Genomic DNA, 25243 nt, shown 5'->3' with positions numbered 1-25243 from the left:
TCTCTCTCCTTTCTCCCTCCCTAGTGCAGACGCAGGTCTTAACTCCCCCTTCCACCTCCAAAATGCAGACACCCGAGAGACGTCAAAACATTCATTTCCCACTCCTCCCCCCAAAAAAGAATGAGATGGGGGCGGGGACAGTTGCATTTACCCTCCTCCACTCTTCTTCCCCGCTTTTCTCTCCCCCCTCATCCAGGTCTCTGTGCTTTAGATGTATCTGGGGGGAAGAGTAGGAAAACATGGGCCTCTCTCTTAGCAGAGGAGTACGCATTCTGGTGAAGTGAGGAAGACCAGGTCTGTAGTTTACCCTCTCACATGGTCTTAGTACCGAAGAGGACATAAAGGACACAATCAAGTTTCATTTTCCAGCTAACCTTAGCGGGGAAACCTTCTGGCTTTGACATGAGGCCCAGATAATCTCCCCCAATTAACCATTTTTATAATATATTCTGCACTCAAGCTCACTTACTTTATTTGGAAAATTCTTTCGTAAAGTAGCCATATCTTATGCTCCAAAATGAAAAATAACATAAAGTAGTTAAAAAATCATTTGCCTGGGACATATTATATAGTTCCAGACAAGCCCGTTTTTTAGACTTTCTGGACCCAAAGCTTTAGGGATTCACCACACTTTGGAAAATGTCAGCGGTAATGTAGCTCCTATTACATTCAAAATAGGTCTGCTTTTTTTCTTGAGCTTTTTGTAAACTCTTACTGTAATACACATTTCTGTTCTGAGTAGCATACAATAATAGCAGCAATGAAGTTGATTTGTTACTGCCCTTGAAGTCTTGTTGATAATAGTTTATGACTTTAGACTTATTAAGATTTCAGTAGATCTCTTTCACTTTCCTTTCCTTGAACATACTGCAATGTGCAGTAGTTAGATTATTCAGAGTCCTAATAGCCAAATGCTTCATTTTAGAAATAATGCAAGAGACTGGTTTTTAAAATTATCATACCTGTAATAATAATTCTGCATTGGTTTCATTTCAAAAAGCAGTGCTTTTGGATTTAAATAGTAATAATAGTAATAATTCTGCACTGGTATTTCAAAAAGCAGTTTGTTTTTTTAAAGAAAATGGTTATGATGTACGAGTATCAACATTTCAGACTAATTGTTAATTCAGATTTAATTCAATCAACTCTAGTCTGAGTTAGTTAAAGGGTTGAATTAAAATTTTTAAAAATGTTCTTACTGCAGAGCATGTTATTAGAAACCAGTATTATAAAAGTAGCTCCCAGGTGTTCCTTGTGGACCTGGTTTAAGGAATAGATAAGACTCATTTGTAATAAAAACTCATTTATTATGTAACAATGAATTTGTGGAGGAGGGAAAACATTTATTTTGAAAAGTTTTAAGTTGAGTTTTTAATAGATAATGCACCTCTAAAATTTGGTTCAAATATGTAACAAAGGGGATCTACAAAGTAAACTCAGATTTAACACTCCAGTATGCTTGTTTCCGGTTTCATTTCTAATGGGTAGGTAATGTTTTTTCCTGTAGCATAGCAACTTTTCTACAATATCAGTGTCTTTCATAGTAAAGCAAATTCTGATCTTAAAAATTCCTTCCAATTACAATATAGCAGCGTTATACCTTGTGGCATTTCATTACAAGATACATCTCTGATAATGAGTTATTTTCTCTGAACAAATGTGTTTTTATTCTTCCTTATTTCTCAGCCTTCCTATGATCTATTGCACTTCCTCTAAAAGGGCATCCATCATTACTCTTGTTGTCAAGCGTTTATTTAATGCAAAATTGATAAATAAGGCAAACAAACCTCAAATAGATGATGACAGGTATATAAACTGCCACTTTCAGGAGTTTTCTTTGTTGTGAGCTTTCAAAAAAAATCTTTACTGTCTGGACAAAATGGTAATTTGTTTTGTTTAAAACAAATGGCTTTTTTTTCTCTAAGAAATATATTTTTAAACATGTCTTGCCATTTTAAAGAAGTAAATGCCTATTTAAAAGTATATTTCTAAGAATGACCTAGTGGTCTGTAGATAGTGGCACTTGCTCATGCTGCCGCCTATGTTTTGGCAGATGTTTTATCTTTGCTACTGAATTGGAAATGGAAATTTGAGAGGATAGGTTATGAGAGATAGATGTTTCCCCTCAAACTGATAAGTAATCTATAGGCTCCAAAATCATTCACACAATAAAGCATCAATTCTAGTTTCTCAGTGTTAATGATGCTCTTACAGTACTAAGGCTTTTTTTTTAAACTAAATTATTTTAATAATGGTATTTTTAAGTGTTTTATCACTCTTTTTAGTATTTTCTTCCCATTGAGAGTCCTTAAAGCTAACTTTTCCATATTATTTTCAGTTCATGTCTCTTGCCCTCCAGTAATGTCTTAATCATGATGTGGAGTTGACTACAAATTTTCAAAAGCTATTCCAGTAGAACACAAGCTCTCTAACCTTAGTGGAAAGGTTTTGAGTGTGATGAGTTTGTTGATGAACTATCTGTCTTCCAAGGACCCAGCCTATTTAATTCTTAGCTTGGCCTTAGGGTGATGAATTTTTCAGCCATAGTAACTCTCTAAGACCATCTACTATGCCTAGAGGATTAGTGATCTGTGTTGGGAAAGACTTTGCCCATACCAGTGAAATCACAGATCTTTGCAATGTTGATGTAAGCATTTTTCTTATTATAATGTAATGGATATTTAACACTTGATGAATTATTGCAGTCATTTCTTCTATGTTGTTGAAAACAAGAATATTATTACTGACTAGCAATTTTTTTTAACAAAAAACAAGTTTATAATTATATTTTATATGTAATCTTTTAAAGTTGGCAAAGCACTTTATATGCTGCTGAAATTAAACCTGATAATAACTTTGTAAAATAGGTTAAAGAAATTATTCCATATAGAGAAACATTCCATTCCCTATAATAACATGATTTGGATTTTTTTTCTTTATAGGTTTATGGAAAGAGAGATTTTGTTTTGGTTTTCATTGCCTTAGACACCTTGTGTAAATGAAACTCCCTCTACTAATCCATATGTGTCTCATTTTGCAGCCTTATAGTTAGCTAGGGGCAAGTCTTTAACTCAGGTCTTTAACTCAGGTATTCCTGACTCCTCTCCTGCCCCCCACAAAAAAAAAAAAAAAAAAAGAAAAACCTACCCATTATTTCATGTTGCTTCTTATAAGTGGAGTTTAGTATAATGGAAGAGTAAATGGAATTCTGCCTTTTCAGCAACATATCGAAATGAAAGGTAGCTTAATATAGAGGAAGAAGTATTGTATGAGTTAAAGGACCTCAATTCAACTCCCTACTATCTCACTTAGTAACTATATGAATTTGGATAAGTCTCTTAGCTTTTCTGAGCTTTGTTTGATTTTTTGATAAAATGAGGGTTACTACTTACGTCAGAAGAGTTGTTGTCAGGATATATATATATAAAATGAAAATTTATGTAAAATACAGCAAAGCCTCTTATTAAGGCTCACTAGTAAATATAACTTGAACCCATAGAACTCTATTAGGAGTTTCAGAGACTTGAGACAAACACAAAAATTGTTTATAAAGGGACTATTGTGCATTCTTGAATGTAATCAGATTTTTTTTTTGGAGGGGGGGAATGAGTATAGGGAAGAAAGGCAAAGATTTAATCCATGTTGGATTGTGTCTCATCCTTTTTTCCATTTCAGTCATCAATAAACAAACAATAAGTACCTACTATGTACTCAGCATGTTTGTTGGCCTCATATGGGAACCAGAAAATAACTTGAACCTAGAACTTTAGACTGTAACACAAATGTTGGGATTTCAATTTGGTACCATTTATTTTGGGTGTTGAATAAATTTTTACAGGTATTTCATTTACAACTGTTATTGTGCCACCTTAATTTAAGTTCATAGGGTCACAAAATTTAATTAGAAAGGACTTTAAATATCATATAGTTAAGCTCCTTTATTTTGCTGATGGAGGAACTGAGGCCCATAACTGGAAAATCACTTGCCCAGGGTCACATATAGAGCAAAAAGCAGAGATGAGATTCTAAGCTAGGTCTTCTGGTTATAAATGCAATGTTCTACCCACTACCCAATAATTTTCTAATGGAAAGGAGATATCTTAAAGATCTGATAGAAACATTAATGAAAATCACCACTTATTTAAATCCAGTTTAAGTGCTCTCTCTTTTCCTGTGTTGTGTTTTTTGTTTAATGTCTTCTCTCCTTTATAAATAATTTCTTCCTTCTCAATCTCCAAATCCTTTCTGTTTCCTCATCTGCAAGATGAGCATAATAATAGCACTTATCTGTGAGGATCAAATGAGATAATATTTTTAAAATACTTTGAAAACCTTAAATCACTATGTAAATACCAATGATGATGATGGTGGTGGTGATGGTGCATCTTCTATGACCTCATTATATTCTAATTTGTAATTACTTATGTATGGCTTAACTTTTGATTAGATTTATTTAAAAAATCAAAATTTTTAAATGTTCATTGAAGGTGTATAAAGATTTGTTTTAAATTAAGAAAAGGTTCCTATCCTCATGGAGCTTATAGTCTCATAAAAGCTATGCCCAGATGTTGGTAACTATAATGCTGTATCATATGCGATAGATGGATTAGATATGAATTCAGAGAGCTGTTATAGTCAGAAGATGCTAAGAGTAAATTACTAGTGGGAGTAAGGGCACAGAATGCATCATGAAAAAAGTAGCATCTGAGTTAGGATTTTTTAAAAATGAGTGGAAATTCAAAAGGTCAGAGGCATTTTAAATATAAGGGAATAGGAGACACTTAAATGTCCAAAACAAAAAGGAAAGAAGGGGTGTCACTCCACCCTTCCTAGGCTCCTGTATCTTGATTTCCAAGAAGACAGCAGCTAAAATTATAAGGAGAAACCTTATTAACCTTAGAGAATTTATCTCTCATCTGCTTTTACCATGCCCCACTTCATCTTTTTGTGACAAGTTGGAGTTGACATTCTATTTCTTGCATATTAATACAGGGCTGGCCCACTCTAGAATATCTTTCCAGTTGCATGACTATTCCAGATAGAAGGATTTAGGTGACTCTAGTCACTGACATTCATTAAATACTTAAATTATTAGATGATATAAGAAGGGCCAAGAGAAAACTAAAGTAGAGTAGAAATTGGGAACCTCTACCAACCCCTCCCATACCTTTATGATAAACATTTAACTCATAATTACAATACTGTGGAAGTCTGGCCTTGGTGAGCTCTTGCGCTATTGAAACTAGATATGGCTGACTCATCTCTGGATTTTCAGAAAGTAAAGATTTGTCCATTTGTTATAATTGCTCTGAGGTGTTTTTAATTTCAGGACAGAATAGTTTTAAAAAATGTTCCTTGATCAAGGATTATCAAAAATCTCAAATGATTTTTTTTGAATGATTCCTGACAGCTGGATTTTAACCATAAGGTTTGAGGAGGCTAGAGCCAACAGAGATCTCTGTCAATAGTAATAATGAGACTAATAATGCATTTGAGTAGTACTTAGTAATTATTACATTTGATCTTAAAGTTAAGGAGTAAGAAATGGAAACTATAAACAAGGTCTGTCAACTGTAAGCCTAATCACTGATCTTCATTTGATACTCCAGGGTAACTTTTAGGCTCCTGATATTAGGGAGAGGTTTGAATTGTTCCTAGGGTGCATACTTGGACCTTCACAGAGGTCTTAGAACCCAAATACTTATTAGTTGGCTCTAAAAATTCTTTCCTAACTCATCTGAATACTCCTATGTCATTCTGACATCATTGTCAGTTACATTTGTATACTTCTGCCTGATTAAGTAATGCTGATTTTGACTGCTGCTGCCAAATCTTGAATATTCAGAAACTAGTTAAATAACTTGGTGATTATCCATGTCTCCTTTGACTTTCCCCCCCCCAAGTTTTCTCTTTTACTGCTTCTGTATCTGAAGATTTACTAAAGAAGGCATAAATAAGGAAAGCCAAATCAGGCTCTTTGCTATCTAGTTGCTACTCAACTAGAGCACTAATGTAATTAATTCAGCACACATATTTATTAGGTGCTTACTTTGTTCAAAACATATTACTAGGTAATGGAGAAGACAGAAATGAAAAGTTATTAATGATGAGATTCAAGTTATTAGTTGGTGGATTACCCAAATTATTTACCCAGGTCAGTCTTGCTTTCAATTTATTGGCATTTGTTCTGCTCAATTGCTTTAGTTATAATAATTTATCTGATTATGATAAATAATCCAATATAATTAAAACTACTTTCTCTTACCCCCCCCCCCCCCTGAAATCAGTTAAAGAAAACACTAGATTCTGTGGTGCTGGCAGATTGTGTTTGAGTCACATAATAGATACTTAAGTGTTTTTTGAATTAATGAACCATTACAACCTCCCTCTCAAATCCTGTTGCTTGGGGGAAGTAACCAGGCCAAAAAGCTGAAATTGAGGAAGGATTTAAGATGTAGAGGTCTAGGACTTTAAAAATGTGCATATGCTTGAAGGAACACCTGGTAAATTAAAGTTGAACTATGGAGCCAGAAACCCCAGAGCTACCCAGTAGGTCTTTGAACCAAAGTAGACCCTTCAAGTAATTCATTATTAAGATTCATAAGCTTTTACATAGATTCCCTTTAGTTATCTTAATATCCTATGAGGAATTCAAGGCAGATATTGTTCCATTTTTTTCAAAGATGAGTAAAATGGGATTCAGGTTAAATAACCTAGCCAAGATCATATTGCTAGCAAATGGCAAAGTTGATAATAGAACATAAGTCTTCAAACTTTCAGTCCTTATTAAAATTTTACAAAAGCTTGACTGGAAACATAATTTTGAGTTAATGAGGAAATCAGAAAAAAGGGATTCCAAAATTAGTAATGATACAGAAAAACAGCTTATTGTAATTTTAAAAAATGCAAGGAGCCAATATACATCTTTGATGTCTGACTCGCAAAGTCATGGAGAAAAAGAGGAGTATATAGTAGATAAATAGTCTTATAAAAGGAAAAGTAAGCAGGGAGCATAAAACAACATAGAAGAACATTTCTCTTTAAATACTGAAGGCAGACCTTTTGAATGAAAGAAAAGTACTACTATCCAGCTTCCTCAATAGTTCTCTTCTTCCCTCTCCATTCCCCACGCCCTTTCATTTAGCATCATTGTGGTTAGTTACCCAAAGTGGCAAGGGATACTCCCATCATCTTTGTTTCATGGCCTTTTATACTTTTTTTTTTTTTTTAAAGTATTTAGTTCATGTCTACAAGTGCTAGAATAGCAACAGGAAATTTCAGTGAAAACAGTGGTGGATTTGGAGTCAGAGAACTCAGGTTTGGACCTTTGTTCTGTTACTGCTTGTCTGTTCTTTGTCAAATTACTTAACCTTTCTGGACCTAAATTTGCTCATTTGTAGAGAATCTGGTTAGCTAGATATGGTGCACATCTCTGTCAGCCTTCCCATCCCAGGAGGCTGAAGTTGAAGGACCTTGTTGGCAAGTTAGAACTTGAGGCAAATTGACTGACCTTGGGAGTTGGCTGCAGTAGACTAAAGCTTATTGGGTCCACACTAAGTCTGTCAGCAGTATGGTGAGCCCCCAGGAAGGGGAAGATAATGCTACCAGGCTGTATAAGAAGGGGCAAAATGGAGCAGATCTAAGTCCTGTGACAATCAGTAGTGACTGCTGCCTTCCAATCTATTAAAGAACCAGTTCTCCTCTCCCTCAATTCCCACCCCCACCACTATCCCCATAATTCAAATATTGGACTAGATAACCTTTCAGGTAACTTCTAGTTTTAAATATATAATCCAATAATTCATTATTGAGTATTTTTTGTTATTAGCAATGAAACTACTGTACTCTTGAGAATTGATCCTCAAATAAGTTCAGGTTCTGTCTACCAGCTATTCAACCTTAATCAAATCATTTAAATACTCTAGGCCTCAGTTGTTGTTTTCTGTCTATAAAAAAGACACTATTTTTCAAGAATGCTGTAAGAAAAATGTGTTATATCTGTGTGACTGATTATTGAGGTTTTGTTTTTCATTTAACAGTTATGTAGTTCTTCATCTAGATAAATAATCTACATTGTTCTTTTTTGTTTTTAATTTTTGTATGTATTTATTTAGAATAAAAAAAGAAGAAAGCAGTCATATACCCAACAAAACATAATAGAATATTCAAAATATAATAATAAATTTCCATTTCAGAAAAGCATATATAATAATAGAAGACATTGTATTCAGAACCATCCATCATTGCTTTCTTGTAGGTTTTCTTTTGTTCTCTGCTGTGCATTTTTTTCTCTTTTAATATATGTATATAAATGTATCTCCCTGCATACACACACATGCATATAAGTATACATTTAAAACAATATCAATATGGTTAACATATAAGTAGGTTTCTCTTTTTTGATCAAATCTTTTTTGACCTTGAGATCAAAAATTATTACACTTTTTAAAAAATAAATTCTATTCCTAATTATTTTATTGTGACTGTTGGTTCTTAAAGTTTGATCTGAAGAGCCCAGTAATTCCCATAGATCCTTCCAGGAGATCTGTGAGATCAGAATTGATGTAACAAGACTAGGACATTGTAATTTCGAATACAGCATTATTCATTTAACATATCCTCTCTCTTTCAGGTCTTTAGTAATTTTTAAGTGTAAAGGGATTCTGAAACGAAATGGTTTGAAATATTCTGGTCTAAACTAAAAGCTCTTTAAAGCATGAGAAACTTGGTGGGCCACTACTATCTCTGTTAACATAGTTATATAACTTGGCTAGCAAGTGGCTGATTATTATTTTCCCTCCCAACTTGCCAACTGGCAATTTGTCAGATTGGAACATTGGAAACCATGTATCTCACTCAATAGAATGGGCTCTTGATTTAATTTTTTTTTTTAATCTGTATCTTGGAGGAAGGAATACCTATAACAGTGATTTTGGAAATCTATTGCTGAATAGTTTTCAGTGAAGTGTGGGGGTGGAAAATGCTATTCAATTGTATATAACCCTTTGCATATAAGATGTCTACTGCACTCTGTATTTAGCAGTGTGAAAAACAGCCACATAGAATCAGTTTTTCTTGTTAGCATTCTAAGACTTTCCAACCTAGTGGAAAGATGTGATGTGATTCATCCGATTTATTTTGTATATTAAAGTAGGATCAGCCACTTTCCTGGAAATGTAGCATAAGGGTAGAGATAAACTTCATGTCAGTTTAGCACGTTCTATTTAGAGAAACTGTATAGAATTTGAGGCTGAATATAATACTTGGCCTGCTTTTCTGTTCAGAATTTGTTAGTGGTGAGGACATGACACTTATTTGTCATCAGCAGGCAGCAGCACACATTGCTTCATGGCTTTCAAAGTTATATTTTAAAGGTGCACGATCTACGACAATAGTTGATTCTCTTCTGTGGCTCCCACCCCACCCCAAATGTATATACTTCCTTACTGGGAGACAGTATGGAAAAACTGATACTTTGAAACATCAACAGTGTGTGCTGCTGTTAAAAAAATAATTGGTTTTGCTTGTCTTGCCTCATTCTGCATTATCTCATTGCTTAGTTTTGTCAACAATTAAAACGTTAATCATAAGCATTCCTAGCATATGCAGCATTATACATGGCACAATTCTAGAAGTTGAATAAAACGGTTGCTTTTTTTTTCTTTCTAGGTTCTGCACAGCTGACATTTAATTCAACCAGATTTGTAGAAGAAACTATTTGCAATGAAACTGTTGTTCTTCCCTGCATTGTTAATAATCTAGAAATAAGGAAAATTGAAGTCATGTATGTAAAATGGAAACACAAAGGAAAAGAAATTTTTACATTCAGTGGAGAGCAAAAGAAGCACAATGCCAGTGATAATTTTAAAAGTGCAACAATTCCATTTTCACTCTTAGTAGAAGGAAATGCTTCTTTGCTAATGAAAAAGAGTGATGCTATCCCTGGGAATTATAGCTGTGAAGTTACAGAATCGAACAGAGAAGGAGAAACAACAGTGGAACTAAAGTATCATGTGGGTAAGTTATCTAAAACCTTCTACTTTACTCTTAGTGCAACAAATCAAATCTCAAAGAATAAGGAAAAGTATTGAATGAATCTGAAAGAAAACTTGAAATCAAAGAGGGCTATTAATAATATATGTTGATATAATGTTTTACAGAATTAAGGGTTAGGAGACTTGCTTTATTTCCTATTAGGCATTTTATACTGAAGCACACTTGATGTCTGACTGTTCAGTTTTGTTGTTTAGTTTATTTGTTAAACAAAATTTAAAATTTGAAGACTATGTTCTTTGGACAAATGACCCTCAAACTTTTGGTCAGGAATTAATTTTATCAAGGTAGAAAATCTACCTGCTTTATCAAGTTCTGTTTGTCATCAACAAAAAAGGTACAGTTCTCTATGGACTACATGCTACTTTCAGTTACTTGCTTTTACAAACTCTGCCCTTTGATGGAGGAAAGGTAATGTGCCATGACTTCATTGTCAACTCTCTCCATGCTTCCCTTCTTCTTGCCTCCTCTTCATACATGCTTCTGCATGCAAGTTCTCATAAATGTTAACCAAGATAAGTGTCTTACTTCCTGTGAACCAGTGCTGAGACAATGACTACAGCCACACTACTTCCCTTTTTGTCCCCTCTTTCACACTGCTAATGGTCCCTGTTATGATTACTGAGCTCCTTACAGTTTAATCATTTATTCAACAAGCATTTATTAAGTAATCTACTATGCAGAATGCACTAGGTGAAGTATGGGGGATACATAAAGAAGCAGAAGGCCCTGTCCTCATGCCTTCTAATTCCTTTCTTTACTATATGGCTAATTAAACCAGGTATGATTATATCCTGACATTGTATTTCATTTTGGGATGGGATTTCTTTTTTAAAGATTTATTCCAAACTTAATGCTAGATGAAATGAACGTTCCCATATATGTAGTAGAACAAAAAAATAGATTGTGCATGAAACTGCACATCTGTTCAGCTTTTCTTCTTAAAATATATAATAAATGTAACAACCAACTTTCAAATCTATCTTGTTTCTAATTATTTCTGTTTTCTTCTATACATTTGAAAACCCTCATGACCTTTACTTTACTTTATTTTTTTTTTCTTGGCTACTTTATTTATAATCCACTCTCCTTATATACTCCCAGACTGAAAAATACATAAAAGAAAAGGAAAACCCATACAACAGTTATGCATTGTAAATCCCCATGTTAGCCATGCCAAAGAATATATCTTATTCTATGCCCATAGCTCATCACTTCTTTGTCAGGATGTGGGGAGCATGCTTTATCGTCAGTATTCTGCAGTCATACTTGGTCATTTATTGTCATCATTATATTTTGGATAAGATTTTAAACCAGAAAGTTACTATGTTGCATTTTGAGAACCATTATTGTTAGACATGAGAACTAGGTTATTCAGTAACAGTAATTTTATTTTTATTTCTATTTATATACCTTGTCATAGTAAATTTTATTATATGACATGGGATAGTTTAGTTGATTAAACAAGTGATGTTTATTTATTTGGGGAATGGAGGAAGGATCTGATAAGAGGCAGGAAGCAAATAGTACTTAGAGGACTACTTTAAAAAAAAAATTGTTTCTGCTATTTAGAATGTGACCCTGGGTAAGTCACTTATCCCAGTTTACCTCATCTGTTTAAAAAAAAAATGAGCTGGAGAAAGAAATGGCAAACTACATCAGTCTTTGCCAAGAAAACTCCAAATGAGATTGTGAAGAGTTGGGCATGATTAAAAATGACTGAACAGCAATATACCCCAGGAGCTAAAATCCATAAGCTATCTACATTTTAATGTAAATTACTTTGAAGTATGTGGCTTGGCAATTAAGGGAGTTTGATGTGTGAGAAAGGTGCTAAGAAGAAAACTACATTTTGATGTACCGATCACTTCAGGGAATGTAGACTTGGGTAGGGGTAGGATTTGAGAATGAGAAGCATGAGGTCACTGATTGCTTTTTTGTGGATTTGGAATTATACACAAAATATAGAAAGTAAAAGAAGTAGGAAAGTAGGAAACCAAATACTAAATACAGTTTTGCATAGGATTCAAGACAAAGTCAGGGTAGTTCATGTTAATAAACATTTCCAAAGAGATTTCCTCACAGATTTTTGAAGTAAATAGTGTAATTTGGGGGCAGAAAAAGTGTCATTATGCACCCTCAAAATCCTCTCCATATTATGTATATATTTATTTACAGGTATATGATTTTATATAATGTGTGAATATATATCTGTGTGTATTTATTAAGCACTTAAATGTACACATATAAAGCTTCAGATAGTTTTTCAAGAATTAGAATTCATTAAACTTTTTAACAATTTAATATTTCTTTGGTGATTTATGGATGAACTATGAAAAGTTACTTTAACTATGCTTGTAATTTGAGAAGAAGTTTAAAATATTTAGATAAATGAATATATGAATAATAACATTTCTATGTTACCTTAAGATTTACAAAAACTTTAAATAACTGGGTTAGGTAGGTGTTAGGAGGACCATTAGGCACATAAAACAAATGAAAAAACTGAGGCTCAAAGAGATGAAATACTTTTCCATAGTCATCCAGGTAATAAGTTACAAAACTGAATTCAAATGTTCTGACTACAAGATTAATGGTTTTGGGTCCCTTGCACTTTGTGTTGCTAAAACAGTATGGTATAGTGGAAGGACCATTGAATTTGGTTTCAAAGGGATTAGGTTCAAATCATTTCACTTTTGAACTCTTTTTCTTATTCATGAAATAAAGAGGTTGCCCAAAATTATTTCTGAAATCCATTGGATTTATATTCTCTTTAAACTTAAGATATTGTGGTAGCTTCATGAAAGAATACAACTTTTTGCTTTTAATGATGCAGTAAGATGGTATCTCACTTTGAAACATGAGAATCTTATTTGATAAAGAAATAATTACAATTGTGGGCTTTGGGGATATTATAGATAAAATTATTTTTCATCTTGCAAAACTATAACTAAGGATACAAATGAGAGTAGAAGTTATGGTTAAGAGAATTTAGCTGTTAAACATATATAATAGAGTTTGTAATTTTACTTCATTTGGCAGAGAAATACTAATATGAAAAAATTCAATGAAATGTTGAAAACAATACATTATATTTAGGTTTTTTATTGTTACTTATTTTAATGTAATGTCTAGAGGAAGCATATATAGTAAATTCCTTTTCTCTAAAATGTGACCTAATTTGTGCATACATTATATTTAGTTATTTTTGTTATCACTTATGTTAGTGTGGTGACTAAATGGAACAGTCATGGTGAATTGTTTTTCTCTAAAATACAAACATTTGGAAACTAAAAAGAAAAATCTAAAATAGCTTTTAAAAAGTGATTACATTATTTTCTTTCATGACAAATATTCTTTTTTCGCTCTCTCCCTACATACACACACACACACACACAAAAAAAAAAAAACAAACTACATAATTATTTATGATTACTTTGAAGTAATACACAGTGTCTTCTGAATCATCAAATACTAAATTATGTTGAATATAATTTTTAAGACGTCAAACAATTCAAAAAAATAAAAATATATATAACATTATTTCATTGTTTGAAATTGATCATCTATTTGGGCATAATGCTAAGAATAATTAATCAGATAAACCCATACTTCATCTATTCTGGAAAAAATTTATATGGGTGAATGGATGAAACATTTATTAAGCACTTAAGACTGAAGCACTGTGTAAGTGCTGGAGATAGAGAAAGAACATTAAGAACTGTTTTCAAAGAGTTCACATTGTAATATGTGAGATAATACATGGAAGTTTTTTGCTATGAGGAAAAGAGAAAGTTTTCGTGGTCCCTAGAGGACAGTGTCAAAACAGATGGTAATGCCTTTTCTTTAATGTTATTTTCACTGGTAAAATCATATCACTCATATATTAAACCATTTGATAAAGCCAGGGACATCGATAAAAAGAATTTTTTCCCCCCTGGGGCTTCAGTACATGTGATGGCAACTCCTGCGTTTCTAGATTACATTGTTCACAGAGGTTATATCCCAGGATAATGGTTGAGAATACTACATGAGAAACATTGCTGTTCTCGGGGTTCTTGAACTCATGGTCCTGGGCTATCTCCATTAGCATCTGAAGGGAGATGATAATCAAAATGGTGGTGGTAGCTTTAATTGCCTCACACATGTTGCCTCCTGACTCTATCATTGTGATTTACTACTTCAGTTAAACTAGCTTGCCTGCCATGTGTGCCACAATTGGCACACATTGTCTATAAGTATCATTTCTGATAGTGGACATGAGGACTGGACTAGAAGCAGGATCTATAATCTGAGTTGTGCTCTTCCTCCCAGGGTTCCTATTCTTGTCTTCCCATTGGAGGCAGTTGGTTAGCCATTGTTGTTGGTGCCATAATGAATTCTCTCATTAATGATGGCTTTTACGGTAGGGCTGGAGGAGACATTGCTATTCCCAAGGCTCTTATTCAGGATCCTGGGCTATTTCCATCAGAATCTGAGGGAGTGGTGGTAGTCAAGGATATAGTAGATAGTTACTATACCAAGTTATACTGATGTCTAGACACAAAAATAATTTATAAAACCTCTTTCTGTCATAGTTTTTGTCCTTCAAAGCCAACCCTCTTCTCTTTCTACTTATAATAACTTCTTAGTCTCTAGTCTCTATTTATCAGAAATAGATAGTAGTATTGATACGTGTCTTGAATTGGAGTAAAGTTTTGCTGTTGGGATACATAGACCCTCTCTGGATTAGGAATGAGTTTGACATGTAAGTGCCTGCTATATGCAGAGCCCTGTGCCAGATACAAAAAGCACATAAAGAAAAGAAGACATTGTTTTTCAAGAGAGTCTTTAAAGAACTTTGGGATAATATCCTGTAGTATAGAATATAAACACATAAGAGCAATATGATATGCCTAAACTGGTAGAGAGGTAGCAGAGATGATGATGTCTGCCAGGGAGTTCAGGGGTAGAGACGGATTAAGGTTAAGGTTGATAGAAGAGATTGTAATGTCTGGGATAGCTTTCTGGAGGTCCTTCAGACGGGCCTTAGTCTCAGCAAGATAAACACCACAAGAATGGACAAGAATAGAGTCTAAAGCCTTCACAGTCTGTCTCTTTCATTGTCTGTGTCTGTCATAGTCTGACCCAGTCTCAGTCTGACCCAGTCTCTTCCAGCAGTCTGACGGTCTGCCAGTCTCAACCAGTCTCCCTCTGAATCTGACTGTCCCCAGTATAAATACCCTATTATAATTACATCATTACAGTGTACTGAATATGTGTGAACTAGAGAACCATTATATCACCATATTAAGTACTAAGTATATATGTGAACTAGAGAACCATTATCTCATCAGTTCCACTGAGTTAACACCTTGTTTCAAGTATACATCTTCAGAGTTCTGCCCTCTACATCTCCGGCTCAAGAGATCTTTTATCTTTTATCTTAGAACACAGGTGGTCACACCCTCCCTGACTTCTCAGGAAGGTGAGAACACCAAACCAGATATTGTTGGCAGGTTTCCTATGGACTGAAGAGTCTTACTTGAAACAGGTATACATATATCCATCAGTATGGGAGATGTTATACAAGTACATAGACAGGCTAGTAGTGATGTAACAAACAACACGAATCAACATGAGGAACTATACGTGTCCATAAGTCCAAAAGGCGGGTATATGCATAACAATCACACATATGCCTCCTTCAGCATCTGATAGTCCAAAACCAATCTATTGTCCATTATTTCATATGTCAGCAAATCCAATGATTCCTGAGGGTTTTGAAGTCCTGCATCAGTCTCAATGACAATTTTTGATGTCCATGAGTCAAACACCATAACTGCCAGGCTCTTTCAGTGGTGGGCACAGTCAGTGATGGAACCACCCTATGTTTCTTGGGTCTTCTCCTTCATTTCATCTTTCTGATGGACTAGGCGAATACGGCTCATTGGCACCTATCTGATTCCTTCTCCATCAATAGAGATACAAGCAAACCCTCTCTTCTAAGCAGTTCACTTATCTGGTCCCTTCCATTCACCACTTTCTGAGTCTCTCCACATCACCTGGCAATTATCTACAGATAGTGGAGATGCTCGCACTGGACACTGCCCTTCTGGTGGGTTATAAAACCTGTCTGCGAGCCAGTGCATCTTTGTCAAAAATCAAGAAGTTAATTGTATAAAGAACTAAATTTAAAAGTTCTCTAGGGTTGCCTGTGGCTCCCTCTTTCTTTTGATTTTGGAGGAGCATGTAGATGTCTCTGTTTCTCCTCTCTGATATTGCCTGTCCTTGACGATTAAAGGGTATGCCAGCTTCTTTTATAAGCTGATGTGGTGAGTTTAAAGCAGTGTCTCCCTTTAAAATGTTATACAATGGTTGTAATTGATAGGTAATTAAGCCTAACACTGGATGCACCCATTGGATGTCTCCTATCAATTTCTGAAAGTCATTTAAAGTGTTCAACTTTTGTGTTCTTAAGAAAAGCTTTTGTACTATAAGCATCTTAGGATATACTTCATATTCTAAATATTGAAAAGGAGCATGTCTTTGAATTTTTTCTGGAGCTATGTGCAATTTGTAGTTCCTTAGTGTTTCCATGGTCTTTTGTAGATGTGCTTCTAATATCTGCTCCTCAGGTACACATCCCAATTACATGGATAACAATCCATGTAATATAACAACATAACTTTTGAACATGCTTTTCTTACTGGAGTAAGAGCAGCAGGAATATACATTTGACACATAGTGGGGCTGTTTTTCATTCCCTGTGGGAAAACTGTCCATTCATATCTTTTATAAGGCTCAGCTAAGTTAATGCTGGGTACCGAAAAAGCAAATCTTTTCATATCCTCCTTAGTATCCAGAGGGATAGAATAGAAACAATCCTTAATGTCTATAACCCAAAGAGGCTGTTCTCTAGGCAATTAATTGAGTAGGAGATGGAAGAACAGGCTGAAGAGTTCCCATAGTTTCCATCTGTTCATTTACTTTTCTTAAATCAGTCACCATCCTCCATTTTCCAGATTCTTTTCTACAACAAATACAGGGGAATTCCAAGGACTTACAGAAAGCTGTGTCTTGTACTATATCTTATAAGGCCGAATTTTTTCACTAGCTAAGAGCCACTGTTCTACCCACATTGGTGTATCAGTTTTCCATTGAATAGGAACAGGTAAGAGTGCAGGCAGGCCTTCAACAGCAGCCCTGCCTAAAAAGCCGAAGTACTCAATTATAATCCTAACTGTTGTGAGATGTCTCTTCCCCACAGATTGATTTTTTTCAACCACAAAAGGAGTAAAAACTCCTGTTTTATCTTCAAAAATCCATCTCAGAGGGCTAGCACTAACTTCAGTTGCTATTGATCCTCCCATGCCAGACATATAGGTATCTGCCTTAATCTTTGGCCAATGATTGGGCCAATTGATACCTCTAATGACTGTACAATCTGCACCTGTGTCTACCAACCCTTCCAGTGGTATGCCATTTACATAAGTAGTGAGCATTGGATGATCAGCTGTCACAGTTGCTATCCAGAATATTCCTGGATTTTGTTGTTGGGAGTCCAAATCTGGGCACATGTCACCAGATTACTTATTAGGAGTCTGTATCAGTAAATCTGATGCTACTACTTCTCCTGGTGATAAGTCATACATTGTCTACCTGTATTAGTGACTAGGATATTATCTACACATTCCCAAATTTCCCACATTAGTGTATGAATGAATACTGTTTTGTAAATACTCTCAGGAGGTGAAATAGTCAAACCTACTGTGCCTGGAGGGAAAGGATCCATAGGCCAAACAGGGACAGATTTCACCTCTTTAGGGGATATCTCAATAGTCCCAACTGCATACAACTCTATTCTCCCCTGTTGTAATCCCTTTCTCCCCTCAGATTGCTTCTTGGCTGATTGATCATATTGGAGTACTGAACTTCTAAAGACTCTCTGGGTGTAATATCAGCTGCCACCATGCTCCAAGTGTTTTTTGCCTGGGGTCCTGGACCTGGGCCTGGCTTCCTGTTAACCTGAGTCATTCTACATTCTGATGCTCAATCGAAGCCTCTGTTGCATTTTGGACGTGGGGTTTGGGGTCTTATCTTCCACTCTGTTTTTTCACTCTATCTTTATGCCAACATTGAGCTTTCAGATGCCCTCCTTTACCACATTAAAAGTATGATGAGTCTCTCTGGAAGTCCAATCCCAAAAGGAACCCTGTCTTCCCATGTTCTGATTTTGAAAAGTGCATCATAGCCTGGGTATAAAAGGCATTTGTGTCCACTGTGCCACAGCGTCTTATGATCTCCTCCAAAGGAGCATGCTTGTGTAGTCCTAATATAATTCTTCTACAAAGCTTATTAGCATTTTCCTTAGCAAGTTGTCCTATCATAATTTCTGTTGCTACATTTTCACCAATAGTTTGTATGACAGCTGTCCGCAGATGTCCCACAAAATCAGCAAAGGGTTCATTTAGACCTTGTACTATTTTTGTGAATGCTTCCCCTCTATCTTGTCTTCCTGGGAGGGTGCCCTGTGCTTTGATAGCAGCAGCAATTTGCTCATTTTTTGCTTTAGGGTAATTAATCTATGCTGAAGTGTCTGCATAGAGACGTAAACCTGCTAATTGTTCAGAGGTGACTGGTATCTTAACTTCAGGTTGCCTATTTTGTTGGGCTTGTATTCTACAGAGTTCACTATACTCAGAAAGCCACAACAAGTTTTGTCCAGGTTCTAAACATATCCTTGCTATAGATTTCCAATCATTAGGGGTTAAAACTTCAAAAGCCAGATTCTCTAATAACATCTTAACATAAGACAATGTAGACCCATAAAGAGTATAAGCTTTTTTCAGATCTTTGATACTTTCTAGATTAAATGGAGTATATTATCTTTTTTCTTAACCTGAAGAGTCAAACTCTCCAATCATAAGGTATACAAATTTTTAAATCAGATGTATTTTGCCCTTCCTCATTAGCTTTAATTAGTGCCCTTTATAATTTTATCTTAGGGGGTGGACAAAACTGCTATACTGATGGTGTCACTGCCCTTCCCCCTCCCCCTCCTCCTCCCTTCACCCAGGAGGGTGAAATTGAGGAAGGATGGTCAAGAAATGGGGAATGCACTAAGAGCGCCTGCTCCGGTGTAACTGAGCTGTGAAAGTGAGAAGCACCACCCCTTAAGTTCATCAGCGCTGTTCTTGTCCAATTCTCCATGCTTTTCAGCTGCTTTGTTAGAACTTGTGGGCTCCTTAAAGCCAATTTTATTATATTGTACATAAGGAATGTTTCTTTACGAATTTAATCAGGACCCACAGCTTTGTAATAATCAATTAGTTGCTCTCCCACTAGTTCCCACATCTCTGGCTCTAATTTTTCTTCCTTAGAGAACCAAGGAAACGTGCACTCTAATATATTTAAGAGTCCATTAATCTGCTTCCATGTTACTAACAAACCTTGCTTCTTTATTAACCTAACTATGTATTCTATATACTTCCCTTGGAGTGGGGGAGATTCTTTTCTTAGTATTTGTCCCATTTTAGCTAAAAAATGAAAGTGACTCCTTTAGCCCTTACCAAAGTTTCCTGCTTGTCTATTTTTATACTCACCCATTTCTGGGTCACGGGGACTTCTCCACTGAACTCATGATTGCATCAGTCAAACTGCTGAGTGTAGGTCCTTACATCTACGTTCGGGCGCCAAAATGTAATGTTTGGGCTAGCTTCTTGAAGGTCCTTTCGATTGGGCCCTGGTCTCAGCAGGATCAACACCAGGAGAGTAGACAAGAATAGAGTCTAAAGTCTTTACATTCTCTCTCCTTCATTGTCCGTGTCTGTCATAATCTGACCCAGTGTCTTCCAGCAGTCTGACTTTGTCTTCCTCTGAGTCTGATTTGTCTCCAGTTTAAATACCCTATTATAATTATAGCATTACAGTGTACTGAATATGTGTGAAATAGAGAACCATTACATCACCATACTAAGTACTAAGTATATATGTGAACTAGAAAACCATTATCTCATCACTTCCACTGAATTAACACCTTGTTTCAAGTATACTTCTCCAGAGTTCCAGCTCTCTACAGGAGATAACATCTGGATTGTACAAAAGGCAAATGACATTCTTTGAATAGTCCTGAGTATAATTTTCCTTGAACATAAAATCATTAAGAAAAATAAGGTGAAACAGGGAAAAGTGGTTTGGAGCCAGATTGTAGAAAGCTTTGAGAAGTTTGGGTTTCTTGGTGATGGTGGTGAAGTTTTTTGAGTAGTATAGTTACATAGTAAATTTTCTATGTGAGAAATATTAATCTTGAAAATAGGATGGGATATAAGGCCTAACAGTGTTTCCCACAGAATATGTGCTTAATAAATGTTGAATTGTAAGAAAAGAAATGTGGTGAAGGGAATTCTTATAAGTATTTCAGGTGACAGTTAAAAAGGGTTTTGACAGTTTCAGTGGAAAGGGATGAATAGATGCTTGAGATTTTTAGAGAACTGGTACTATATTGAGGCTTTGGGGATGAGTGGGAATCGAAGAAGACTCTGAGATTTGAGCATAGGTATTTGGAGCAAAAATCATTTCTTATTTCTCAAAGTCACAGCTTTTCAGTATTGGTAAGAACCTCAGATGCCATCTAAAGAAAAATACCTCATTTGAAGATCTCAAGGGGAGATATCCATTACTTTCCAAAGCTTCAGTCTACTTTTGGATATTATTTGGGAAGATTTTCTTAATAGCAGCTCTAAATCCATCTCTTTCAATTAGCAATAAATTGGGAAATTAGTCACACTTTACAATAGGTTCAGGTTCGAGTTCAGGCTTACCACTTGATCAAGTGGTTGATAAAGATTATTGACTGTTAAATGACAAGGATATTCAGAGAGGACATGTGTCACCTTTTTGTCACCTCCGGCCCCCTAGATCTTAGTATTAATAACGGTCTAGTTTTAAGAAAAAGCATAGGTGTTGGTATATCTTGGTCTGATTAGCATTATCAGGCTTCTTTCTTTGACCTTATATAACTCAGGAGCCCCACTGTCCAAGTTTAGGGAATAGAATGTGTTGCAGAATGATCAGATTTTTATACAGTTTTTCTTGGGAAAAAGTCAATAAAAGTTACTGTCTTGAACTAGTCAACTTTTATCATAACAGTATAAAGCCTTTTAGCATTATAAAGTAGTCATCCTTGAAAATTTTACATAATTTTTTTAGTTAGATTTTTAAATGAGGGTGCCTATTTGTGGTTTTGTTACAGATAAGCCAATCATTTTTTAAAGTTATTACTCAAATAGGTTACAGAATCATAATCATCCACAGTTAAGGCAGACATAATATTAAGTGCTACCTACTTGGTGTTCATGGGGGGAGGATAGCTTATCCGCACTAAATAGGAAATAAAAGCTCTAGAAAAGAGCAATTGCAAGATATTACATAAGTCTGAGAGGCTATAAATGATACATCATAGTCTTCTGCCTCTGTTTAAAAAAAGAGGGAGTTACTAGAATATATTTTCTTATACCTTCTTTGGTAATGGATTTGGTTATCCAAAAATGTTTTGTAGGACACAGAAATCCAAACCATTTGGACTTCTCCACAATGCCAGAGGAAGATTTCTTGTAGGTAAATGGAGATGGAAGATCTGGAGCTCTGAAAAGAGATCATAACTAGAGATAGACATTTTGGAATAGTCCACAAAGAAGTTAAGATTGCTGAGAGAAAGAGAGTAAAGGAATGATAATCTTAGGCAGGGGTAAGGAACATACCTGCAGGCCATGTAAGGGAGGGGAAAATCATTTGCTTAAGGCAACCATGAGCAATGATGAGCTGAAAGGTAGGCACAATAATCTCTCACTGTTTGAGTTCTAATAGTTGATAATTTTGTATGACATGCAAATGATATTATAAATATCCAAATGGCTTTTGGCAGAAAAAAAGATTCCCTACCTCTGATCTTGGGGAATCCCTATCTATGGTATAAGACAGAGAAGAGACAGAAGGATTAATAGAAGATAGAGGAGACTGAACTGTTCTTAGATATAAACAACCATTTGGAGAACTTGTTGATTGAGATTTGGGGAGTTTTGTAGCTGGTCAGTCTTGTCCAGCTCTTCATGATCCTGTGGACCATAGCATGCCATGCCCTTCTATCCTCCACTGTCTCTTGATGTCGGTCCAAGTTTATGACTTGAGACTCTATTTCCATGAGTCTCTTTAGTCATCTCAATCTCTGCCATTCCTTTTTCCTTTTGCCTTCAATCTTTCCCAATAACATGGTCTTTTCTATTGAGTCTCAGCTTCTCATTATGTGGCTACAATATTTAAACTTCAGCTTCACCATTTATCTTTTCAGTGATTAGACAGAATATATTTAAGTATTGATTGATTTGATCGTCCAAACAACAAATCTCCATCACCAAAATTTGAAAGTATCAATTTTGCATTGTTCAGCTTTCTTTATAGTCCATCTCTCATAGCTATACATTGCTACAGGAAAAATCATAGCTTTGACTATATGTAATCTTTGTTAGCAAAGTGATATCTCCGCTTTTTATTCTGCTGTCCATATTTGCTCTATTTTTCCTTCCAAGGAGTAAGCATCTTTTAATTTCATGGTTAGAGTTGCCATTTGCAGTATCTTTGAGCCCAAGAATATAAAATCTGACACTGCTTCCATTTCTCCTCCCTTTGTGTACCAGGAAGTAATGGAACCATTTGTCAATATCTTAGTTTTTGTGATGTTGAGCTTCAAACCGGCTTTTACACTTTTCTCTTTTATCCTCATCAAGTGGCTCCCTAATTTCTCTTAACTTTCTGCTGGGTGATGATATCTGAATATCTGAGATTGTTGATATTTCTCCAACAACTTTTCTTTATCCAGCCTTCATTTCATATGATGTATTCTGCATATAAGTTAATAAGGTGACAGTATACAACTTTGTTGTATTCCTTTTCCAATCTTAAACTATTCAGTTATTCCATAATCAGTTTTAGTTCTTGCATCTTGGTCCATGTGTAAAATCCACAGGAGACAGGTAAGATGATTTGATTGCTTCCATCTCTTTGAGGCCTTGTCACATTTTGTTGTGATCCACAACATTCAAAGGCTTTAGTGTAGTCAATGAAGCAGAAATAGATGTTTTTCTGGTACTCCATTGCTTTCCATAATCCAGTTAATATTGGCAATTTGGTCACAAATTCCTCTGCCTTTTTGGAACCCAGCCTGTTTTGGTAATTTTTGGTTCACGTATTGCTGAAGCATTGCTTGCAGAATCTTAAACATGACTTTGCTGGCGTGTAAAATCAGTGCAATTGTTCAGTAATTTGAACATTCCTTGACACTATTCTGCTTTAGGATTGGGAAATAAACTGATTTTTTTTTTCCAATTCAGTGGCCACTGCTTTCCAAATTTGCTGGCATAATTAGTGCATCACTTTAACAACATCATCTTTGAGAGTTTCAAATAGCACAGTTGGATTGTATCCCTCCACTACTCTTATGGTTAACAATAATTTCTAAGGCCTAATTGACTCTTTTTGCCCTTTCCCCCCTCTCTCTCTCTTTCCCCCTTTCTCTCCCTACTCCCTTGGTCTTTTTCCTTCATTCTCTCTCTTCCCTTTGTTTTCCCCTCTTCTTCCCCCTTCTTTTTCCCTCTCCCCCCTGCCTTTGGGTTTAAGTGGCTTGACCAGCTGGTAAATAACACAGCTAGTATTAACTGAGACCAGATTTGAACTCAGGTCCTCCTGATTTCAAGGCCAGTGTTCTATCCATTGTACCATCTGTCTTCCATCTTATATAGTTCTTTAATGAATTCTTGCCATTTCTTCTTAATTTCTTCTGCTTCTGTTAAATCTCTATCAGTTTTATGTTTTATCATGCCCATTTTGCATGAAACTTTCCCTTGATATCTTTAATTTTATTGAAGAGATCTGCTGTCTTTCCCATTCTTTTTTTTTTTTTTTTTTTTTGCAGAATTTAACATCTCTTGGGATTGGGATGCTCTCACCAGAGAGTAAGAGCATGTCCTAAGGTTCCCTGCCTTCTCTGCCCCATTTCTCTAGAACACATTACAGCCTTCTGTGTAGGCTAACTTTTCAGTCTTGTAGTGGAAATTTTACCGGAATTGGAGACCCTGGGTTTAAATTATTGTTGTTATGACATTTTGCAAGACATAGTAAGTCTTACTTTCCCCATCTCTAAAATGAAAGAATTGAACTAGTAACCTCTACATTTTCCATTAACTCTATCATCTGCCAAGACCGGTAAAAAACAATAATAATCTGCTTCCCTCTCCATTTCCCCCAATATTATAACAGTTGTATTCTTCCTTTAGATTATTATTAGCAGCTTTAGTCATGCCTATCAAGTTGCTATCCTGGGGTTGTTGGATTATAGAGTTCAGGATTAGCTTGTGGGATGAACTGGGAAAGGACAGAAATGGTGGATAATAATAAGAATCTTAAGTAGAATATGGTTTATTTACATAATAGATGGACTTAGGAATGAAAAAAAATAATTACTGATTCATCATTTACTTTAAATAGTAATCTGTCCCAAAATAACATTTTTATACTATAATTCTTATTTTCTGAAGTCACTAAAATACCTAATGCTTTCCAAATTGTGTCTCTACCTAGAAATATAGAATCTTAAAAGTGATCCTGGATGTCATCTAGTTTGATTTTCCATGCACTTCTGCCTTCCTAATAGATGTTCATTTAGACTCTCCTGAAATAATTCTTTTAATGAAGAGTTCATTATTTAATGATGTATTCCATTGCTTTATTGAAGATATAATAATTTTTAACTTATTTCATTTACATTGCCTTTATTTCTAATATAATCTTTTCCCTGGCCCTATCCAGTGATGAAACCTTGTGCCAAACAATTTTTTAAAAAAGAAAAAAAAAGAAAATCAGTCTGACAAAATCAATCAATACTTTGGGTTTGACAGTTTACACATATGTAGTCCACCACCCTTACAAAGATGGAGGGCAGATACATTTTTTTCAACTTTTCTCCAGGGGCAACCATATCCAGTATAATTAAATAGCATTTGATTTGGTTTATTGTTCTTTTTATTTACATTTGTAACACCACCTTCAGTAGCCAAGAGACAATGGACCATAATGGTGTAACTGTCATTTTCTGAGGAGATTGGAAGCTTAACAGCCTTCCCAGAATTACAGTTTTGTCATTGTGTGTGTATTATTT

The 25243-nt window shown here is 35.2% G+C and overlaps 1 protein-coding gene across 5 annotated transcripts in view; it reads left to right on the top strand.

The window, feature by feature from the left end:
* The window catches only part of CD47 (CD47 molecule), an 85688-nt gene that overhangs the window by 549 nt on the left and 59896 nt on the right, over positions 1-25243 (top strand). For all 5 annotated transcript variants that reach the window (XR_004232977.1, XR_004232976.1, XM_023498976.2 and 2 more), the window contains exon 2: positions 9670-10017. Coding sequence is in view for 3 of the 5 variants with exons in the window: in XM_023498976.2 (XP_023354744.1) it covers positions 9670-10017 (348 nt within the window). In the remaining 2 variants the exon portion in view is untranslated. The remainder of the gene's footprint in view (positions 1-9669; positions 10018-25243) is intronic.

Source organism: Sarcophilus harrisii, chromosome 3 (assembly GCF_902635505.1).
Source record: "Sarcophilus harrisii chromosome 3, mSarHar1.11, whole genome shotgun sequence".
In the NCBI taxonomy this organism is placed as follows: domain Eukaryota; kingdom Metazoa; phylum Chordata; class Mammalia; order Dasyuromorphia; family Dasyuridae; genus Sarcophilus; species Sarcophilus harrisii.
This window is presented reverse-complemented; position numbering and strand designations above follow the sequence as displayed.